The 24,320-nt window shown below is 44.8% G+C and overlaps 1 protein-coding gene across 5 annotated transcripts in view; it reads left to right on the top strand.

Moving 5' to 3' along the window:
* VPS8 (VPS8 subunit of CORVET complex) overlaps positions 1–24,320 on the top strand; it is a 281,893-nt gene that overhangs the window by 79,397 nt on the left and 178,176 nt on the right. For all 5 annotated transcript variants that reach the window (XM_056535311.1, XM_056535309.1, XM_056535310.1 and 2 more), the window contains 3 exons: positions 5,446–5,492; positions 22,792–23,014; positions 24,105–24,194. In XM_056535311.1, coding sequence (XP_056391286.1) covers positions 5,446–5,492; positions 22,792–23,014; positions 24,105–24,194 — 360 coding nt within the window. The remainder of the gene's footprint in view (positions 1–5,445; positions 5,493–22,791; positions 23,015–24,104; positions 24,195–24,320) is intronic.

Raw genomic sequence — 24,320 nt, 5'->3', positions numbered from 1 at the left:
AGCCATTTCATCTGCTGGTGTTGGTCCATTGTGCTTCATTAAGTCCAGTGTCAATGCATCCGTCTACCAGGAGATCTTGGAGCACTTTATGCTTCCTTCCGCAGCCGAGCTTTATGGGGATGCTGACTTAATTTTCCAGCAAGACTTGGGACCTGCCCACACTGCCAAAAGCACCAAACCCTGGTTCAAGGACCATGGGATTACTGTGCTTGTTTGGCCAGCAAACTCTCCTGACCTGAACCCCCATAGAGAATCTATGGGGCATGGCAAAGAGAAAGATGCATGTGACCAAACAATGTAGAAGATCTGAAGGCCGCTATTGAAGCATTCTGGTCTTCCATAACACCCCAGCACTGCTACAGGCTGATAGCTTCCATGCCACACCACATTGAGGCAGTAATTGCTGCAAAAGGGGCCCAAACCAAGTACTGAGTACAAATGCATGCTTATACTTTTCAGAGGTCCAATATTGTTCTATGTACAATCCTTGTTTTCGTGATTGCAAGTAGTATTCTAATTTTCTGAGATTGTGGATTTGGGGTTTTCAGGAGCTGTAAGTAATAATCATCACAATTATGACAAATCAGGGCTTGACCTGTCTTGCTTTGCATGTATTGAGTCTCTCTCATATATTAGTTTCACCTTTTAAGTTGCATTACTGAAACAAATGAACTTTTGCACAATATTCAAATTTTTCCTGTAAATATACATACATATACGTATGTATAACATATTTATTCTTCTGGCATGAGCATCAACATGATTCAGATTGAATTCTACAACTTTTGAGAAGGAAAATAATTTACAGGAAAAATGTTTTCAATGAATTTTTCACCTACAAAGTAAAAAGTTTAGCAACAGGTTAAAGAAACATTCTGGGGTTTTCTTTTGGTTATATAGTACAGCATAAGCTATTATTGAAGAATAATGCGGAGGTCTTTGTGTATGTGTTTTTCTTATCTCTTTTTTCTGATGTGACATGCATTGGATAGGCTCTATTTTGGTCTACACACGGACAATGATGTTTGTTCTGTAATGCTCCCTACGTTTACCATGAAGCTTTTGGCTTTGGCTGGGGTATTTGAGTTGGTCATGTCATCTGGCTGCTAGTGCTTGAGATCACCCTTACATACCGTATATACTCGAGTATAAGCCGACCCGAGTATAAGCCGAGACCCCTAATTTCAACCCAAAATCCCAGGAAAAAAAAAAGTTATTGACTCGAGTATAAGCCTAGGGTGGGAAATACCTCATCCCCCCCCTGTCATCATCCAGACCCGTCATTAACATCCTCATCATCATCCCCTTGTCATCATCCCACACATCCCCCCTTCATCATCCCCTTATCATCCCACACATCCCCCCTTCATCATCCCCTTATCATCCCACACATCCCCCCTTCATCATCCCCTTGTCATCATCCCACACATCCCCCCTTCATCATCCCCTTATCATCCCGCACATCCCCCCTTCATCATCCCCTTATCATCCCGCACATCCCCCCTTCATCATCCCCTTATCATCCCACACATCCCCCCTTCATCATCCCCTTATCATCCCACACCCCCCCCTTCATCATCCCCACCCCCCTTCATCATCCCCACACCCCCCCTTCATCATCCTCTTCTCATCATTCGCCCTCAGTGGTCTTCAACCTGCGGACCTCCAGAGGTTTCAAAACTACAACTCCCAGCAAGCCCGGGCAGCCATCGGCTGTCCGGGCTTGCTGGGAGTTGTAGTTTTGAAACCTCCGGAGGTCCGCAGGTTGAAGACCACTGCGGCCTTCAACATCATCCAGCCCCCCTCTCACCCCCTTTAGTTCTGAGTACTCACCTCCGCTCGGCGCTGGTCCGGTCCTGCAGGGCTGTCCGGTGGGGAGGTGGTCCGGGCTGCTATCTTCACCGGGGGCGCCTCTTCTCCGCGCTTCCGGCCCGGAATAGAGGCGTTGCCTTGACAATGACGCAGAAGTACGTTGGCAATGAACGCACCTCTGCGTCGTTGTCACGGCAACGTGACTATTCTGAGGCCGGGCCCGAAGCGCTTAGAAGAGGCCTCCCCGGTGAAGATAGCAGCCCGGAACCAGTATCCCACCGGACCACCTCCTCACCGGACAGTCCTGCAGGACCGGACCAGCGCCGAGTGGAGGTGAGTACTCAGAACTAAAGGGGGTGAGAGGGGGCTGGATGATGTTGAAGGCCGCAGTGGTCTTCAACCTGCGGACCTCCGGAGGTTTCAAAACTACAACTCCCAGCAAGCCCGGACAGCCGATGGCTGCCCGGGCTTGCTGGGAGTTGTAGTTTTGAAACCTCTGGAGGTCCGCAGGTTGAAGACCACTGCGGGTGGGGGAGTTCACTCGAGTATAAGCCGAGGGGGGTGTTTTCAGCACGAAAAATCGTGCTGAAAAACTCGGCCTATACTCGAGTATATACGGTAGTTTATAAGGTTGAAGAAAGAGTCCATCAATTCCAACCTATATCTCTATTCACCAAGGTGAACTCATTAGATTCATAAGTGAGTTGGTGTCAGTTTACACTGTGCAATTTACTTCCAGTTTTCTTTTCTTACTCAAAATGAGTTTTTTAGAGAAATACAGTATTGGCAAAAGGAGAAAGTGATTTGACCTATAATCACAATTGAGGAGTTTTATGAAGATTTGATGTCTTTAGGCTTTTTCACACTTTGAATTTTACTGCATTTAATCTGTATTTGCTCTGATTTTCTAAAATCATGGTACAAATGAATTTTTTTTACCATATTTTCCACAATTGCAGCACAATGTCCATTTTGGGGTAAATCACAGCAAAAACTGAAAAAAAAGCAGCAAGAAGTTCAAGGCATGTGTGAACACAGATGTATAACTACCCTAATCCCATAGATATAGCAGTTGGAATTGGGAAGGGTGGGGAGGAGTCTGGGAGTTAGTAGAAGGAGATCTGGTAGGTGATGATGTCATCGCGTAGTCCACAGGAAGTCAAAGTCTAAAATCCTATTGTAACCATTAGGCACTGGAAGATTTAAAGAGTTAGGAATGTGATCATGTGACCAAATAAGAGTAATAAAATAGATGCAGCTGTGCTGGAATAAAGCAAATGGTGCAAGGACTAGTGATGGTGAGTGTGCATGATATAGGCATTAAAAAATTGCTGGTGTGTATCTTCAATATACTCAATAAAAAAAGTCCATGTGTATATGTTTGTCTACGTTTTTTTATCAGTATGAAAAACTTGCATTAAAAATGTGATGTGTATTCAACCTAAGCTACACATTAACACTGTTATGTGAAATATCTTTTTGACTAGGTAGGTAGAACTCCGGGCTAGCAGTTTGTTAAAGGAGTAGTCCAGTATTAAAAAATTGTGTGTAGTTAACTCTGCATACAAAAGTTATATAACATTGGCTATTACTTACATAACCGATCTGCAAGGGAAAACAGCGTTCTGCTCCTGTTTCTGCCCGAGCAGAAATTCAGTAGTTCTATGGAGAATCCCGACAGTCGACCACCGTATTGCAAGCCCCTGCGGCCATTTTGTGGTCAGCGCGTCATGGAAGCCTGCCGAGCCGCCCACCCTGTCCATGCTCTGGACATGCCCATCTAATGAATATTCATCATCCCCCTGTGTGTGTGTGCGCAGTGGAGATTGGCTCTGCTGCGCTGCCCCCTCCAGCCAATCACTCTGCCTGCCAAGCACAAGCACAGTGCAGCCTCGGTCCGAGCACTGGGAGCTGTGAGTAGAGGGGGAGAGTGCAAGCACAGCAAGGCGTGTTTGTAATCTGCTGTGGGGCGTACATTATTGAAATTAGAAGCGGTGATTATAGCTGTGCACGGCCATGTTATTTCCTCTATAATGCGCGCTGCCTGCCGGGAGATGTAGTTGATAGGTTTACCCTCATTGCACCCATAACCAGGATGTACAGGGAAATCTACAGGCTGATAACGGGCGAACAGATAAAAAAATTTCAGACATGGCGGACAAATGATGGGAGCATGTGCAACAGTATGGCAAGTACCATATTTTTCGCCCTATAGGACGCACCGGCGTATAAGACGCACCCTATTTTTAGCTGCAAAATCTAAAAAATTTAAGATTTTGAACCCAATAGTGGTCTTCAACCTGCGGACCTCCAGATGTTGCAAAACTATAACTCCCAGCATGCCCGGACAGCCGTTGGCTGTCCGGGCATGCTGGTAGTTGTAGTTTTGCAACATCTGGAGGTCCGCAGATTGAAGACCACTGCATAGGATTTAATACTCACGTGTCCCCGCCGCTCCGGACCCGTCACCGCTGCCCTGGATGTCGCTCCATCGCTGTCGCATTGTCCCCGTCGCTCCGGAACGTCTCTGCTGCCGGCCGGGTATCCTCGCTCTCCGTCGCCGTCATCACGTCGTTACGCACGCCGATGTACGTACGCGACGACGTGATGACGAGGAAGGAGAGCGCCGGCCATACAGGGGATCCCTGAACGGAGAAGACACAGGAGGCAGGTAAGGTCCCTCCCGGTGTCCTGTAAGCACTAACCCGGCTATTCAGTCGGGCTGTTCGGGACCGCCGCGGTGAAATCTCGGCAGTCCCGAACAGCCCGACTGAACAGCCGGTTAGTGTCACTTTCCCTTCAGACGCGGCGGTCAGCTTTGATTGCCGCATCTGAAGGGTTAATACAGGGCATCACCACGATCAGTGATGTCCTGTATTAGCCGCGGGTCCCGGCCGTTGATGGCCGCAGGGACCGCCGCGATAGGGATGTATTCACCGTATAAGACGCACCGACTTTTTCCCCCCAGTTTTGGGGAAGAAAAAGTGAGTCTTATACGGCGAAAAATACGGTACTTTTCTTTAGATTTTTCAATGCTGGATATCTCCTTTAATGTAAGCATTCTACTTTTGCTCTCAGTAAGAAAATATTATTCCTTTTTCTTTTCAGTTGAAGCATGCAAGTAGATGATTGGCCTGAGCACTTTAGATCACATAGTATCAAACCAGATTCCATCCCTTATTTTCAGCAACTTTTTTTTTTCTAAAAAATATATTAAAAAAATTCTTTGCACCAATTTTGAAACAGTCTATTGTTTAGATCAGCAGTTAGCACTTTCTGATTTCATCACTGTGACTTCAAGGATTTGATGTTGCAAATAAAAGGCTTTATCTCTTATTCATCCCCTTACTGTATTATCTAGACTGCCTTTAGTTTACAACATGCATTACAAATTTCTCGTTTGGTCTAAAGGAGACTATGTCCCCCCCACCATGGCTAGTCATAACATCCATTAGCAGCTACTTGGAACCATCCTATACAGCCACAGACCTCCAAAGCTCCAGCAGAATTATGTGTTTTCCAGCTGTTAACAATTGTTTCTTTCTTTGTTTGAGTAACTTAATAAAAATTCAAGTAGCGGCTTCAAATTCTTGAAATATAAGCTAAAAAACAAATTTTTTTTTTTCTTTCCAGGACACTGTGCCGGTCATGGTAGAATATTGCCTGCTTCTACAGCGCACGTAAGTAAAAGAGTTTCTCCATAAATATGACATCTATGAGAATCTAAGAGAAATTATCTCAACAGCTTTACTCTTTATGGACAAATTACTTTTCTTTCACTCAGATACACTGGCTGGTGGGTGGATAAGCTTCTAGCCAACAATACTGTTATTGCCAAGTTAAAAGGGTACTCTGGTGAAAAACTTTTTTTTTTTAAATCAACTGGTGCCAGAAAGTTAAACAGATTTGTAAATTACTTCTATTAAAAAATCTTAATCCTTCCTGTACTTATTAGCTGCTGAATACTACAGTGGAAATTATTTTCCGTTTGAAACACAGAGCTGTCTGCTGACATCATGAGCACAGTGCTCTCTGCTGACATCTCTGTCCATTTTAGGAACTGTCCAGAGTAAAAGGAAATCCCCATAGCAAACATATGCTGTTCTGGACAGTTCCTAAAATGGACAGAGGTGTCAGCAGAGAGCACTGTGCTCATGATGTCAGCAGACAGCTCTGTGTTTCAAAAAGAAAAGAATTTCCGCTGTAGTATTCAGCAGCTAATAAGTACAGGAAGGATTAAGATTTTTTAATAGAAGTAATTTACAAATCTGTTTAACTTTCTTGCACCAGTTGATATAAAAAAAAAAGTTTTTCAACGGAGTACCCCTTTAACATTCATTTTTCATAAAACATTTAGACCCTCCTGACTAACAGGTCCAGTTTGACCCTTTAATGCACTGCATATATGAAATATAGTCAAAAAGAAATTCTCGTACAGTGCCATAAATGTACTGGTATGCTACTTTCACATATACACATCCCAGCCTGTGAAGTCTACACACCTTGCTAACACAGTCAACTTAGTTCTGGATATAAAGGTGACCAAAACATAGATACATACTCTGATTTCCAGCAGTAAATGGCTTAAATGGGCACTCTCATTAAAAATTTTTGCTATTGCACTCCTTATGGTAAATTAAAAAAATCTTTCTAATGTACTTTGTTTAAAAAAAATTTAGTTTTCCATGTTTTATTTGTGTTTAAAATAGCTGCCACTAGGTGTCTCCCTACTTGTCTAGAGCATATTTCCCCTATCTCTTGCACAGATTTTGGACTCATGCTGGCCTGGCAAAAGTCCAAAACCAGGAAATGCAGTCTTGAGTGCTGAGGGTTGTGTGTGCAGCCTTAGCCAATCATAGCTCCTCTCACACATTGAACTGCTCTGGGCTGTGTGTAGCAGAGTGAGGGAGGAAGTTCTCCCCTGTATGGCTTCAGATAATGTCACCGCCTGCTGGGTAACACCCCTTTCCAGTCTGTGAATCTGACTGAGACTGAGCAGAAAATACAGAGCAATATCAAGGTAGAAAACTAACAAATAATAAAAATAAAGGCAGGGGGTGGTTTATCATGATGGGGCAGTGAACTGGGAGGATTATAAAATTTAACTCTTTGACATGCTATGGATTGTTTAGAGCATACAAAGATCATACTTTTGACATTTTTACACTCTAATACATAAAATTCAGTGCTTGCAAAAAGTACAAAAAGATATGGTGGCATAAAACATGCAAAATTGTTACCAACAGAAAACCCTGAACACTTACAATCCTTAGAGTCTCTGCCACTTCATTCTTTATATAAAGAATGAGGGATGCACAGTTTGGGTTGGATCTAAATGTAAACCATTTTTTGTTTAAATCATATTTTAATTTTAAGTCCTAGCTCTGATTTCTAAAGCTAAGGACAGTTTTTAATATAAATTTGAGATTAAAATAGTTAATGGTTCATATTAAATAGTATATATAATGAGAAATAGTGGGGTGGCACCACCAATTCGGTACAAAAAACAGCCCATACAACGGTAAAAATTACCTAGTGAGTGGGGGAGAGAGCCAGGGAGAAAAACCAATAGGGGTGGTCAGTATTCAGTATAAAAATAGCTTTCATTAAATAGACGTAAAAAAGAAATATTGATGTCACTCGCCTATTAAAATGTATACTTTATTGCTTCATTTTAAAAGGATGCTGGCTCGTGGCTGGACAGGAACAAAACCCGCCGGTTTTTGTTCCTGTCCAGCCACGAGCCAGCATCCTTTTAAAGTGAAGCAATAAAGTACACATTTTAATAGGTGAGTGCCATCAATATTTCTTTTTTACGTCTATATTAAATAGTGTATTTTAGTTTATTAAGAAATGAGATGTTTATTTGCCCATCTTTTTACAGAGGCTAGGCCTAAGTGTTATTAACACACATTTCTCAGTCGCTTCATTGGGGGACACAGGAACCATAGTTATATGATGTTGAAGTAAAAGTCTGGTCCCCCCTGGCAAGATATACCAACCAAATGGAACTGAGCTAATCAGTTTAATCTTAATGTCAGTAGAAGGCAAACTCAGGTTTGTTCATTTTTTAGTATAGTTTCGTTAACAAGAGGTGTACAAAGGGAAGGTTCTTCCATTTCAGTCTGTGGGGGCTTCGTTGTTCGTAACCATGCTTTGGCTCTGCAGGTGTGCAAGCGCACTCTTGGTCCTTTCTGCACACCTTTTCACGTTTCTATCAACGGATGTGGTCCTCTATTGCAAGGTCTTGCAGGCAGCAGTGGCTCAGTCTTTCAACTGACCTCCAGTTGATCAATTTACCCCACTATGTCTTCTCCAAGTGACAGCCTTTTAGTTCTGGTACTGCTGTAAACTATGGTCTAGTACATCGAGACCTGCAATACAAATTATGGCTAAGACAATGTTAAAAAAAAAAAAAAAAAGTAAATTTGTAGTTTTTTTTATTTAAATAATGTAGCTTATTTTTTTGGAAACACGCCCCTTTTCTCTGAAGACCACACCCCTTTGTAGGGTTTTCTGAGTAAAGTGGAGAGTTAGTAGGGTTTTTTGCTAATTTTGTCAGAAATTCTGGCGCATGACACATGCGACACAAAAAAAAAACTAAAAAATCTACTCTGAAAAGCCTTAGTAAATGAGGCCCATTGTGTTTTTTATCCCCCCCTCCACATATAAAAGACATAATCCATTCTAACACAAAATATTACAAAATAGTACAACAGTGCCACTCCTCCCACCCCAAACCCCCTTTCAGAGCCAAGAAAAAAAAATTGTATTTTATTTTTAAACCCATCCTTTCCAGATCGAAAAGAAGGACTGGGATCCAGCTCTTGATGCATATAAAAACTGATTTATTCAGCAGACATGGTAAGGAACAGAAGGGTACCCTTCTGTTCCTTACCATGTCTGCTGAATAAATCAGTTTTTATATGCATCAAGAGCTGGATCCCAGTCCTTCTTTTCTACGTGTATCGTTGTTGTCCAGCACCTGGATCCGTGCTCTGGCTGTCCGGGCGGGGTGAGCTGGTTGAACTTTTTCTTCATCCTTTCCAGATCTTTTCAACTTTCTTTAGACCTGCTTCTGATTTTCTGGCAACACCAAATTCATACTTTTTGATCTTTTGTACTAAGTTATACCACGCCCCAAAAAGAGGAACTTTCTCAGAACTCCATACCCGCAAAATCAAATTTTTTGCACATACATACAACTTAATCAAAAGATGTGTGTTGGGAGTAGACACCATATCCCCCAGAATCACTTGGTTAAAGGGGTATTCCGGGCAAAAACATTTTATCCCCTATCCAAAAGATAGGGGATAAGATGTCTGATCGCGGGGGGGCCCACTGCTGGGACCCCCCATGATCTCCCTGCAGCACCCGCATTCTATGCGGGAGCTGCGTCTCCAGTTTCGGAAACCTTTGGGGACAAGACGTCACGCCACTCCCCCTCCATTCATGTCTATGGGAGCTCAGTGGTGTAGGACTGTCTCTGCGCCTGTTTGTTCAGGTGCCGGTGTTTAAGGACATGCAGTTTGTTTTCTCTCAGCAGCGGCATGCTGCCGACTCTACCTTCCCCGCTCTCATACAAGCGCCAGTTTCGGCTTCGGCCGCATCATGTGTTGATGCGTCCGGAGCACAGTTCCCTCCTCTCGTCAGCAGCTGAGCGCCGGCGGCGGCATGTTTACCCGCTCCCTTCCTCTTACACTTGCATATGCGACGGGGGTTGAGAGCGGGCGCCATTATAACCGACCATTGCCGGTCTTTAGCCCCGTCCAACCGCGGCCGGCTGGGATCATTCCCTATGAGGTACAGGCGCGCAAATTAGTTGTCTGTTCTTCTGCCAATTAGCGCAGTGCGTGCGCAGAGGGGCTTCTAGGACCAATCAGAGGTGCACTAGTCTAATCTGGCCTCTCTCTTCTCATTGGTCCTGCATTCTCCTCTCCTGCCTCTCTCTCTCTCTCAGCTGCTGACTGAAGTTCTCCTCACAGCAGCTGCCCTGTTGGGGACACAGATGCCGGATGAGGCTGTTTCAATTTTACGTCCGAGTCCAGAACTGTTTCTCCCTCTAAGCAGTTAACTGGGACCCTGGTAACCTATTATACTTGCAAGGGCTGCAATGCTAAAATGTCTGGTTCTGCTGAATCCACTTGTTCCGCTTGGACCATTGCACCCCCTGACCCTCCTGGTATTTCTACTCAGGATTCCCCTCCAGACCCTGTGGGCTCTGCCGTCCCTCCGGAATGGATGTCTTCTCTCTCCCAGTCTATTTCCGACTTGGTTCAGGTCTCCCGTTCCGTGGTGACTGCCTTGGAGAGGTCCTCCTTACGTCATACTTCCAGAGAGACCTGCTTCCACTCTCCCTATGCTAAGCGCTCTCACAAGCGTACTAGGGGTAGCCCTTCTGACTTAAATCCGGAGTCTGCTAGCAGATGTAGGCGCTCCCCTCATAGATATTGCTCATCTGTTTCAACTTCCCGTAGACGCCCCTCTTCCAAGGGTCGCTACTCTGGTCGCTGCTCTGGCTCTCCACACCAGCGCACCAGGTCAGTTTCTCCCTCATCTAGGGCTGCCTCCACCCGTTCCCACTCTCCTGGGAAACTGGAAGATGAGGTTTCTGCCTCTGACTCAGAGGATCAAACGGATACGACCGGCCTGGCGGACACCTTGGTCTCGGCCATAAGGGATACCTTTCATCTGGAGGACCCAGGAACTTCAGACGTAGCTCCAGAAGTTTCCTTTCACCGTTCCCGACCTGCACCCAAGGTTTTCAGCTCTCATGCTGAATTTAATGCCTTGCTGGAGTCTGCCTGGAAGCATCCTGACAAGCAGTTTCAAGAAACTAAGAAGGTTCAGGCACAATTTCCCTTTGCCAGGGATCTTATTGCTCGGTGGCCCTCCCCTCCCACAGTAGACCCACCGGTCTCCTGCCTATCAAAAGCTACTACTCTACCTTTGGCAGATGCGGCTTCCTTCAAGGATCCAGCAGACAAGAGGGTAGAGACCCTGGCTAAATTCGCATTTGAAGCAGCAGGCTCTTCACTTCTTCCTGCTTTTGCTTCTGCCTGGGTGTCTAAAGCTCTTTCATTCTGGGCTTCTCAGCTCCGCCAGGGTATTCTTTCCGGATCCCCTGTGGAGGAATTGGCTGATCTGGCTCTCCAACTCTCTAAGGCTGGAGACTATCTGTGTACTGCTTCCATACAGTCAGCCTATTGTGCGGCCTTTGCCACAGGTAACTTGGTGGCTCTTCGTCGTTCCATGTGGCTCAAGGCCTGGAACGCGGATGTCGCTTCCAAGAAATCTCTGATGGAACTTCCTTTTACCGATTCTCGACTGTTTGGTAAACGCCGCGATGATATCATCTCAGAGGCGACGGGTGGTGAAAGTTCTCTGTTACCTCAAAAATTAGGCCTGCAGTACTACTTCTCGTCGAAAGTCAACTTCCTTTCGGTCCTTTCAGGCGTTTGGTTCCAGTAGGGCATCCAGACAGGCGCCCTCGCGGGACAAGAAGGCTCATATTGGAACTGAGGGCAATCTATCTCTGCCTATGCCATTGGGAGTTCCCGCCGTTCTCGTAGCTCCGGACTGGCCCAGGAGGGTGTGGTACGCCGTTGTGATCCGGCTTCTGGATGAAGTTCCGCTGCGCCTCCTCCTTCGTCCAGACCTACTCTCTCAAGGTCCCCTTTGCCACCCCAATTTACTGTCGTTGCATTTGACGGCGTGGCAGTTGAGACCGCGGTTCTGAGGGCTCGGGGTTTCTCTCCCCAGGTGATTCGCACTATGTTCAGGGCACGAAAGCCTTCTTCTGTGAAGATTTACCACCGTACTTGGCGGTCTTATTTTCGTTGGTGTGAATCTCACTCCTTTTCTCCTGTTACATTCTCTCTCCCTCGACTTCTTTCCTTATTGCAGTCGGGGCTAGAACAACAGTTAGCTATCAGTTTCCTTAAGGGTCAAGTTTCGGCCCTTTCCATTCTTTTTCAACGTCCTCTAGCGTTGGATCCCCATATCTGGACTTTTCTTCAGGGAGTGGCCCACGCGGCCCCTCCTTACAGGTCCCCTACACCTCCTTGGGACTTGAGCTTAGTTCTTGGTGCCCTGCAGGGTACTCCCTTTGAACCCCTCAGCGACATTCCTCTTCGCCTCCTTTCTTGGAAGGTGGCATTCCTTATTGCTATTACCTCTATTAAGAGAGTTGCAGAGCTGGCAGCTCTCTCCTGTCGTTCTCCTTTCCTGATTGTACACCAGGACAAAGTTGTTTTCTGTCGGGTTCCGTCCTTTTTACCAAAAGTTGTTTCTGTTTTTCATCTCAATGAGGACATCGTCCTGTCGTCCTTTTGTCCGGCTCCCTCTCATCCCAAGGAACATTTGCTCCACAAACTTGATGTGGTGAGGGCTGTTTGGACCTATCTCTCAGTCACTTCTTCTTTTCGACAGTGTGACTCCTTTTTTGTTCTTATGGAAGGTCGTTGTAAAGGACAACCTGCTTCAAAGGCCACCATTTCTCGGTGGATCCGATCTGCTATTTCGGAAGCTTACCATTGCAAGGGGAAGACCCCACCCTTCAGGGTTTCTGCTCATTCCACTCGTTCTGTCGGGGCATCCTGGGCTCTCCGCAATAAGGCTTCGGCCTCACAGATCTGTAGAGCGGCCATATGGTCGTCTTTACACACTTTCACAAGGTTCTACCAGGTTCATACCTTTGCATCCGCTGATGCTAGTCTGGGCAGTAAGGTGTTGCAGGCGGTGGTGGTCCAGCCGTCCACCTGACTGATTTTCCTTTGCCCACCCTAGGGTCTGCTTTGGTACATCCAATGGTCTGTGTCCCCCAATAGAGCCAATAGAGAAAAGGAGAATTTTTATGCTTACCGTAAAATCTCTTTCTTGGAGGATCCATTGGGGACAGAGCACCCACCCTTCTTTTCTCTGGTGTTCCTGGTTCAGTTACCTGTCCGAGGGTGTATTCAGTTAGTTTTTATTCTGGTTTCTCGGACAGTTCGTGGTTTTTTCCTGACCTGTCGGTCCTCTCCTACTGCTCTGGGACTAAAACTGATTAGCTCAGGTGCCTGTAGGCAGGTATATCCTGCTGGGAGGGGCCAACTTTTCTTGTTGCCATAGTGTCAAGCCTCCTAGTGACAGCAGCATATCCCTGTGGTCTGTGTCCCCCAATGGATCCTCCGAGAACGATATTTTATGGTAAGCATAAAAAAATCAATTTTTTGAGTCTTCTCATTGATATAATTTGCTAAATCTTACTAGGCCCTAGATTATTTATATATTCTATTTTTAAAGTTTTTGATCTTGACTTTTAGTGAATTTTCTGTCTCCCTAAAAAACTAAAATTCTTTTTGACTATTTCTTTATATAATACTCCTTGTATAAAGGCCTCAAAGGGGTACTCCGGTGAAAAACTTTTATTTTTTTTTAAATGCACTGGTGCCAGAAAGTTAAACAGATTGGTAAATTAATTCTATTTAAAAACCTTAATCCTTCCAGTACTTATTAGCAGCTGTATGCTACAGAGGAAATTCATTTCTTTTTGAATTTCTTTTATGTCTTGTCCACAGTGCTTTCTGCTGACACATGTGTCCATGTCAGGAACTGTCCAAAGCAGCATAGGTTTGCTTTGGGGATTTTCTCCTGCTCTGGGCAGTTCCTGATACGGGCATCAGGTGTCAGCAGAGAGCACTGTGGACAAGACAAAAAAGAAATTCAAAAAGAAAAGAATTTCTTCAGTAGCATACAGCTGCTAATAATTACTGGAAGGACAAAAATTTTTTAATAGAAGTCATTTACAAATCTGTTTAACTTTCTGGCACCAGTTGATTTAAAAAAAAAATTCCACCGGATTACCCCTTAAGGGAGTCCCAAACCATGTGAATTGATGCTGGCCCTTTATTTATTAATAATTTGAATATTTCTGATTTAATAAATTCATCCTTATCTAGTAATATAAACCAGTATGGATTTAACATTATGGACCTCACTTTGCCACTCACGTTATTCTCTAGTTATAATCCGATAACCATCGGTGTATGATCTGAAATAGTTTTAATCTCATACTCCATTTTTGTAATGAATGATAATGTATGAGAATTAGCAAGACACAAATCTATTCTAGATGAAGCTCTATGGGATGTACTAAAACATGAGAAACAATTTTTGGGCCATGAAGTGACCTCCACACATCTACCCATCCTAATTCCTGAGCAAATTTTAATAACAAAGTTTTACCTAGTGGAGGCATAACAGACATAGACCTCCTATCCAATTTGGGGTCCATAACAGCATTGAAATCCCTGTTAATAATTAATGGAAGATCAGGATTCATTTCAGTGAATTTCAACAGCTTCAATAAAATTTTAAGAGAAAAGGGAGGAGCTATATACACAAAGGCCAAAATTAATTCCTTCCCTTCCAAGTGCCCATGCAGAAAAACATACCTTCCTCGTTCATCTATTTTCTTTCTTTCCTCAACAAATGATATTTTATTGTGTATAAACACCGATACTCCCACCTCATATGATGAAAGTGTAGAATGGTATGTATTGGTTGCCCATTTCCTACTAACCCTACTTATCAGGTCTGAGGTCAAGTGAGTTTCTGTTAGGGTTACTATTGAGGGAAGTTGGACTTTAATTTGGTCAAGAATTGCTACTCTCTTGTTTTGATTTCGATTTCCAAGTCCTCTGACGTTCCATGTTAGTATTTTAGTCATCCTTTTTCAAGAGGAGGAGTGAGAGAGAAAGAGAGAGAGAGAGAGAAAGAGATGAAAAAAAAATAAATAAAACACCCAAAAAACCCTGGCTCTGGAAGTAGCCCCGCTAATTCTTCTGGCCAGAAGAGCCTAGAATCTAGAGGAAAACAGCAATGAGTACTTAATCTTTGCAAAAAAAGAGGCATTTTTTTGAGACATACTGTCCCAGAAGTGCTTAATCGGATTCAGGTCTGGGGAACGAGTGGGCCAGTCCATAGCATCAATGCCTTCTTTTTGCAGGAACTGCTGACACACTCCAGCCACATGAGGTCTAGCATTGTCTTATATTAGGAGGAACCCAGGGCAAACCTCAACAAGCATATGGTCTCACAAGGGGTCTGAGGATCTTATCTCGGTACCTAATGGCAGTCAGGCTACCTCTGGAAAGCACATGGAGGGCTGTGCGGCCCCCCAAAGAAATGCCACCCCACACCATTAATGACCAACCGCCAAACCGGTCATGCTGGAGGATGTTGCAGGTAGCAGAACGTTTTCCACGGCATCTCCAGACTCTGTCCCATGTGCTCAGTGTGAACCTGCTTTCATTTGTGAAGAGCACAGGGCGACAGTGGCGAATTTACCAATCTTGGTGTTCTCTGGCAAATGCCAAATGTCCTGCACGGTGTTGGGCTGTAAGCACAACCCCCACCTGTGGATGTTGGGCCCTCATACCACCCTCATGGAGTCTGCTTCTGATCGTCTGAGTGGACACATGCACATTTGTGGCCGGCTGGAGGTCATTTTGCAGGGCTCTGGCAGTGCTCCTCCTGCTCCTCCTTGCACAAAGGTGGAGGTAGCAGTCCTGCTGCTGGGATGTTGCCCTCCTATGGCCTCCTCCACGTCTCCTGATGTACTGGCCTGTCTCTTGGTAGCGTCTCCTTGCTCTGGACACTGCGCTGACAGACACAGCAAACCTTCTTGCCACAGCTCGCATTGATGTGCCATCCTGGATGCGCTGCACTACCGGAGCCACTTGTGTGGGTTGTAGACTCCGTCTCATGCTACCATTAGAGTGAAAGCACCGCCAGCATTCAAAAGTGACCAAAACATCAGCCAGGAAGCATAGGAACTGAGAAGTGGCCTGTGGTCACCACCTGCAGAACCACTCCTTTATTGGGGTGTCTAGCTAATTGCCGATAATTTCCACCTGTTGTCTGTTCCATTTGCACAACAGCATGTGAAATTGATTTTCAATCAGTGTTCTTCCTGAGTGGACAGTGTGATTTCACAGAAGTGTGATTGACTTGGAGTTACCTTGTGTTCTTTAAGTGTTCCCTTTATTTTTTTTGAGCAGTGTATATCAAGTCAGATTTCTTTCTAGTGTCTCTCAGAATCATGTCTCTATTCGAAGACAGGAGAAATTTGACCAACAGGGTTCTGGTGGGCACCCCAGGTAGGGGGCCTTCCCAGGAACCCATTGGGCCCACTCTATAGAAAATGTTTTTGACTAGGAGAGGTGTTTACATTTTTCTCTAAACCATGCATCACAGAATTTTAATCCGATTCCTCTACCCCTTCCGGGAGTCCAACTATACGGATATTCGAGCGGCGAGATCGATCCTCGAGATCAGTAAGCTTCCACTTTAACATTAAATTGTCTTTCTTTAAACCGTTAACATCTTCTCTAATCTCCTCTAAGTTCCCCTGGATGCCCGGAATTTTATTCTCCATGTATGAAAGTCTTTCTCTCTCATTTTATATATGTATCAATTCTACCAATATAGGATTTTTCCTTGGGTGACTGTACATCAGAGCACCTGTGGTGTATATTAGGTGGCATTGCTGCTTTCTAGTATTATAATGTTCAGTCCTATTTGCACCTCCAGCTGTTCTGAGGGTGGAGACAGTGTTAACAATCATCTTTGGCTGAAGTATATTTTACTGACCTTTATGTATTTTGAGCCTTATACATTCTAACTTGCCTGGTAGAACAGCAATTGATCATCAACATTTCCCCGCAGCTATGAACGTGGTCTGTGCTCCAGCCCTACACATATCATACAATATTCAAACATGGTATGCACCTGCAAGGGTAACATAGTGTGGATATGTGTATAGATGACTGGCTTTTTGGGTATAAATGTCCATTTAAGATGGATGGTGAACCTCCAACTTACCTGGAGCACGCCGCCTCTCTCACAGATGTGTGGTTTCAGGATATTGTCCGTGTCTCAGCAGTCTTTAGTATCCCCGGCAGGTCATATAATATTCAGATTCAGGCCAGAGCCTGTGAGAGTCACATAAGCAGGGGTCAAGTTCTGGGGAAAAAAAGTGCAGGAACTCACCCACGTTTTTTACTCAAGGGCCGGTCCTGCAGAACTACTGCTAATGGGAATGGTGTTCCTGTTGTGAAAAAAGTGCAGGAACTCAGTTCCCACGCGTTCCTGCAGGACTTGAGCCCTGCACATAAGGTATATATATGTATAAGATATATAGCAGGCTGCAATGCTGTATTAAAAGGAGTAAAAAGGGCTTGAGGCTTCAGTTTTACCAAGACCACCATGTCCCTCTTACCGACACGAGGTCTCCTGAAACTTATACTTATGTCCATTCCTCCAGTCATAGTATATGCAGTCTCCCTTCTTACAGGGAGGGACAGGATCACAACCATATACCATATTGAGGAGCCTTCCAGAGTCCTTTTTGTTTCTCCCTCCCCCGATAGCCCAGACTCCGATATAAGAAAAGAATCTCCCCACCGAGCCCCCTCTTACATTCCTCTGGGGTTTTCTCCCACCTGGAGTCTGGGGTCTCTTGGCTTCCACCCACGCGCAGCGTCCGGCCCCCTCTATCCGCACGGCTCCACACTGCTGCCGTTCGGGGTCTCACGTGATGAAAGGAGATCGAGCCGAGCAGTGCCCGGATCCCTATGAAGTACTCCGAGCAGGACTTTAACCCCCAACGCGTCGTAGGATCCGCTCTCACCGGACCCCAAGCACAGGGGGCTCCACTGCACATCCAGCGCTCAGGGGGTCAGTCTGTTTCTTTCTCCCTACTTCCATTTTTCTAGCCAAGGTCTCTTTTCTAGCAAGAGGGCTCAGAGATCCCATTGCGAAATGGGGTGGCGCAGGCTACCACTCCCACATTTCGGCTCACATTGGAGGGAAAGGGAGAGAGAGGAGGTGAGGCAGTGAACGGATCTCAGGAGCGACGGCTAGCATGTCATGCCATCAGTGAAGCCCTCTCTCACTCAAACAACCGAAGCCAATGTGTTTAATTCATGCTGCAACCAGTGACTGGCCTCACCACTCTCTTCCTGTATGTACAGCATAAGTTTGGAATATCCCCTTATTTTTAAGTAGTCATTGTTCATACTGCAGATTTTATCTACATGTAGCAATATTACAGATTTTATTGCAGGTATGGGGGCATTAGAAGCCTTTGTCCTTACCATCACTAGTTTCATGTTAACTGTAAAAATATGCTCCCCTCTTATTTGTGTGTAAAGAGAGAACTATCAATCATTGTGAGTCGGATGGGAAAATGTGCATAGAAACTGCTTAGCGGACCTGGCAAAAACACTCCCGGAAAGCCAGTGGTAAAACTATATTTTTCTGAAGCATGGCAATCCTTTAATGTTTAGCCTAGTTTATTGGGATTATGGGGGTTAGAACAGATTGATGGTGCTGACACATTCCCTCCATTTGCAATCTTGTGAGAAGCATCAGGAAAGTAGTTAAAGGGGTACTCCGGTGGAAAACATTTTTTTCTTTTTTCACATAAACTGGTGCCAGAAAATTAAACAGATTTGTAAATGACTTATTTAAAAAAAAATCATAATCCTTCCAGTACTTATCAGCTGCTGTATGCTCCAGAGGAAGTTGTGTAGTTCTTTTCTGTCTGACCACAGTGCTCTCTACTGACACCTCTGTCCATGTCAGGAACTGTCCAGAGCAGGAGAGGTTTGCTATGGGGATTTGCTCCTACTCTGGACAGTTCCTGACACAAACAGATGTGTCAGCAGAGACCACTGTGATCAGACAGAAAAGAACTTCACAGATTCCTCTGGAGCAAGCAGCAGCTGATAAGTCCTTGAAGGATTAGGATTTTTAAATAGAAGTACCGTATTTATCGGCGTATAACACGCACTTTTTAGGCTAAAACTTTTAGCCTAAAGTCTATGTGCGTGTTATACGCCGATACCGCCCCAGGAAAGGCAGGGGGAGAGAGGCCGTCGCTGCCCGCTTCTCTCCCCCTGCCTTCCCTGGGGTCTAGAGCCCTGCTGCCGGCCCTTCTCACCCCCTGGCTATCGGCGCCGCTGCCCGTTCTGTCCCCCTGACTATCGGTACCGGCGCCGATAGCCAGGGGGAGAGAAGGGGCAGCGGCACCCATTGCCAGCGCCGCTGCCCCGTTGCCTCCCCCCATCCCCAGTGGCATAATTACCTGGGTCGGGTCCGCGCTGCTGTAGGCCTCCGGCGTGCGTCCCCTTCGTCGTTGCTATGCGCTGCACGGCGCCGCGCCGTGCATAGCAACGACGCAGGGGACGCATGCCGGAGGCCTGGAGCAGCGCGGACCCGACCCAGGTAATTATGCCACCGGGGATGGGGGGAGGCAACGGGGCAGCGGCGCCGGCAATGGGTGCCGCTGCCCCTTCTCTCCCCCTGGCTGTCGGCGCCGCTTCTCTCCCCCTGGCTATCGGCGCCGGCACCCATAGTCAGGGGGAGAGAACGGGCAGCGGCGCCGATAGCAAGGGGGAGAGAAGGGCCGGCAGCAGGGCTCTAGACCCCAGGAAAGGCAGGGGGAGAGAAGTGGGCAGCGACGGCCTCTCTCCCCCTGCCTTTCCTGGGGATGTATCGGGGTATACACGCGCACACACGCACCCTCATTTTACCATGGATATTTGGGTAAAAAACTTTTTACCCAAATATCCTTGGTAAAATGAGGGTGCGTGTTATAGGCCGGTGCGTGGTATACCCCGATAAATACGGTAATTTACAAATCTGTATAAAAATATGGCACCAGCGCACTGCCAGATCGTTTTATGCAGCCTAGATACAATAGAGGGGATCCCTGTGTTTCCACTCAAAAGATAGTTAAAACTAATAAAGAAAAAATATGTATCTGCGCTATTGGAGGTATATACAATAAGCTAACTGATAAATCGCTAATAGGTTAAATGTAGAAGATTCCTAGAAGATATTCCTCAGAGATCTCTGAGGAAAGAAAGCAGACTTTCAGAAACGCATCAGATCCTTTTTGGCCCTAGGCTCTACCAGTAGTGATGTCACTATTAGCTCTTTGGGTCACTTTTTTGCGCTGTATCAGCAGGGAAGCAAGCCGGTGAGACGCTTCCGGCCGGAGCATTATCTCCCGGCGTTTGGCTCCCTGCTGTCCCGGTACATCGCACATGCTACAGGACTACTCAAGCTCCATTCAATTACCACAATCTTCACAGGATATCAGAACATAAAGAAGTGAACGGAACTTTATACCGGAGTGGTACAACTATCGCCATCACTATCGAGAGAGTGGATCACACAGTGCCGCGCCTCCAATGCTGATCTGGTAGGAATCTTCTACATTTAACCTATTAGCGATTTATCAGTTATCCAATAGCGCCGATACATATTTTTTCTTTATGAATTTACAAATCTGTTTAACTTTCTGGATCCTGTTGATATGAAAACAATTGTTTTCCACTAGAGTACCCCTTTAAAGTTAGGCTATGTTCACTTGGCAGAATTTCTGCACAAATTCTGCATGGAACTCTGCATGAATTTATAGCCAATTCACTTCAACGGAATTCCTGCAGCAGAAATTCTGCAGCAGAAATTTTGCTGTGTAAATGGGACAGCGGAAACCCATTGAAGTGTATTGGCTATAAATTCATGCAGAATTCTATGCAGAAATTCTGGTGTGTGAACATAGCCTAAGGAGTGTTCTACCCATTTGCGTGGGTTTACCCCAGGTACTCTGGTTTCCTCACACGCTCCAGAAAAACTTATGGGTGAATTTGAAATTTAGATTGTAGACTACAATGAGGACAACAACAGATTTAAGTAATAACAAGCTCTATACAGCACTTTGTTATATGTTGGTGCCATATAAATAAGGGAATACATAATTAAAGTTTATTAGGAAATAATACAATAAAATGAGAAAAATCCCTGCAATAAATGACATGTTAGCAAGTGAAAGTATGTAAGCCTGACACTGACACATTGATTTACAATGATTGGAAATAGGTGTCTTTAAAATGGCTCTTCAATTATTTAGGATTACAACACAGACTCATCAGCTATCAATGATATCAGAATCTGGAAGGTCATAATATTTCCTAGCGTCAAATGAATCAGGGGCCTTTTGAAGTGGCAGATGGTGAAGCAGATGAAATTAGAGCAGCTGGATGAGATGCGTTCAAGTGGTTTACAGTATTGCTCTTACCATGAGCACCATTGACGTGGTCTGTGATTATTGAAAAGGCAAAGTATTTGCATGCAGATAAAAGTGGTGCACATTTTATGATGACTGCCCTAGCAGCATCTCTTGTTTAATGGTTCAAAGTGCCAGTGTAAACTACCGTAGGTCTTGAAGCCCTTTAAAGATTATTTTAAAGTAAAAAACAACAACAAAGTGTATACCTTTGAATACAAGCTTCAGTTCCCACTCTAAATGTAACAAAACCATGCAGGCTTTTAAAAAATCTTTTGAAAAAACAGGTTAGGAGATCGGCATTTTATATGGTCTCCTTAGAACTCAGTGGACATTTTACAACCTTAAAATGGATAAAACAGCACAAACTTTTGTATATGTATGTGAGAAGCTCCACAGAGTAACGTTTGCTCAGTTGTGTGGACTGTATATATAGCAAAATCTCCCAATAGCGGAAAAAATGTCCCCTAATGAGAGATGTCCATTTTTTTTAGGTAAAAGGTTAAAATTCTTCCTAAATGACAAAATACTGTCCTGTACTCAGTCCAGAGTGTAAAAACACTATAAAAAGCTATATTACAGTATAATTTCCTAGTGTTGTTTAATCTCCCCTTATCACCCCCCCTGTGTATCATTTCATCCCCCCTTTTATACCCCATTGCTATCTTATTCCCCCGTGCATTGTGCCAAATTATCCCCTCCCCTTACCCCCTATGCCACATCATTTCCACTTGATCACCCCTCCTCTTTATCATTCATCACCCCTCCTCTTTATGAAGTGGCATGGGGGGATAAAAGGGGAATAAAATAGCCCGGGGAGGGGAAGAAATGCCACAGGGGGTGGTAAAGAGTGGGTGATGAAGTAGGAATTAAATAGCACAGGGAGGATCAAGAGAAATAATATGGCACAGGGGGTAATAAAGGGGTATGATTTGGCACAGGGGAATAAAGTGGCACAGGGGGGGGGATCAGGGAAGGAGGGGAATGAATGATGTGGCCGGCGGATGTACAGAAGCAGAAGACCCCTGTTTAAACATCGTCTTCTGCTTCTGTGCTGGGGCTTCTGCAGTGGGGTGCAGCGGGGGCCTGGGGTATTGGCTGTACCCCATTACAGCGGCCCTGTGTACACGGTAGGGACGGCACATAAATTGGTTGTCCACTGTTGGGATTGTTTTTTCTCCTAATGGAAGTGTTTTGTCTCCTGTTATCCCGTATTGGGAGTGTCCGCAACCACTATTGGGAATGTCCCCTATTCGGAGGGTGCAAATACATTAAGTCTTATGGGACTCTGCCGGGGAATTAAAAACTGTCAGCTATTGGGAGGTGTCCCCTATTAGGAGGTGTCCACTAAGAGAGATTTCACTGTGTGTGTGTGTGTGTGTATATATATATATATATATATATATATATATGTATATAGTGACATAGTTTAAAGAATTATGCTTAGGTCTCAGGCACGTCCTACACACCCAGAATCCCTGGGGTTCTGTATTACCATATAAGCACTAACATTATAGTTCTTCTATGCAACATACTATTGATCTTTATGAGGCCACAGCAGTTTATGGGCTCCATGCTATGAACCTATGATATAGTCATGTGCATAAGCCCTCAGTCCAATGTTTATGCCAAAATTCCCTGCCTAAGCTACATGTTACACCTACAAACACCGAACAAATTCCTTTTTGGATCAGTTTATTTTTTTAATTTAATTTTATTTCTTTTTTTTACCATCAGAGGGGTAGTCCCATCTCCTAAGTTCTCAGTTTTTCATGAAGATTTTAGATTTTTGTTTAAATTGCTGTTTTTGGGCATTGTTACAGCTTTTAATGCTCTGTTTTGTGATTTCTTTATAGTGATATCCTGTTCAGTCAAATGTATGACAAATTAAGTGAGAACTGTGTTGCCAAAGGAGTCTTCTTGGAGTGTTTAGAGCCATATCTTCTGCGGGATCAGCTTCCTGGTCTTACCACCCAAGTAATGAAGGACCTTCTCCTTCACTTTCAGGATCGAGGCCTAATGGAGAATGTAGAGGCTTGTATAATACATATGGACGTCACAAGCCTTGACATTCAGCAGGTACCTTGTTGACTTTCTTTCTTTCTTGTGTCACTCATGTTCTTAAAGGAGATCTGCAGCCCTAGACACTTATCCCCTATCTGCAGAATAGGGGATAAGTGTCTGATCGGGGGGGGGGAATGCTGGGACCCCCTGCGATCTCCTATATGGGGCCCCAACTCTGCCACGGCTCTCCTGTGCAGGAAGCACGTCGGCCGCAGTATGACACCGTGGCCGACATGCCCCCTCCATGTGTCTCTATGGGAGAGGTTGACGACATACGCATTAGCCGCGTAGAGACCGCGGCATTGCCTGGTCCCCATACGGGAGATTGCGGGGGGGGGGGGGGGGGAGGGGGGCAGCTTGGGGTAGCGGAGAAGACAATGATGTTCCCTCTTTGGAATTCCTGATACTTGATTGAATTCATCCTACCGTTGTAGATTTTTAAGTGTCGGATAAAGCAGGCAGGGTAGTCTTTTCATATATGCTTGTTCTTCCTCCAGACATACTGCTGATTCATAGGCCCAAAAAGTTTGTTTGTTTGCTTTTATTTTTCTACAGAACAGAATACAAAAACCTTGGTGACTTATTCATTTTTTAATCTTATTGAAGCAAACTTTTCTTTTATGTTGTAAGCAGCAAACCTATTTATCTGCAACTTTGGGCATAAAAGCCTTCAGAGTTTAGTATGCGCTTTACTGTGAAAATAGAAAGTACAGTTCCTGCTCTTACCAACCTTGCTGCAGGTCTTTAGCTCAAGGGGTTTTGACCAACTGGTGGCAGCCGATGATAGCTTTATTTTTCTGCCACATCCACATAGTGTAGCCTGTGTTGCTTTAACTTTAAACTTGCATGCTTCCAGCTGTCTCTAGGAACTTTCAGGGCCTTTGCTGCCTTTTTATATCCTTTTTATGTCAATGATTTCTTCCCTTAACTTTGTGGAACACTATTTATTGTTTTTTATCTCAAGCACACCTGATGAAGACAACACTTGGGGGGATTTATCATTGTTGGTATTGTCCACCTTTATTTTGTGTGGTGCTAATATGTACATGCACCACATTTATTTACTGGGTTGTAAAATGTTTGATCTTGATCTTGTATTTTTCAGATTGTTCAAATGTGTTGGGAGCATCGGCTCTATGATGCAATGATCTATGTGTACAACAGTGGGACAAATGATTTCATTAGCCCTATGGAGGTATGAAGTGCAATGTTTTGTGGTTGAATATAAGAACAGTGACACACCAGAGTCACACCAACAGAGTTACACCACACAAAAACAAAAGTTTTAGATTTTAGAAAAAACGACTTTTCTAAAATGAGA

Source organism: Hyla sarda, chromosome 8 (assembly GCF_029499605.1).
Source record: "Hyla sarda isolate aHylSar1 chromosome 8, aHylSar1.hap1, whole genome shotgun sequence".
NCBI classification, from domain to species: Eukaryota; Metazoa; Chordata; class Amphibia; order Anura; family Hylidae; genus Hyla; species Hyla sarda.
The sequence above is the reverse complement of the archived record's forward strand: the minus strand, read 5'-3'. Positions and strand labels throughout refer to the sequence as shown.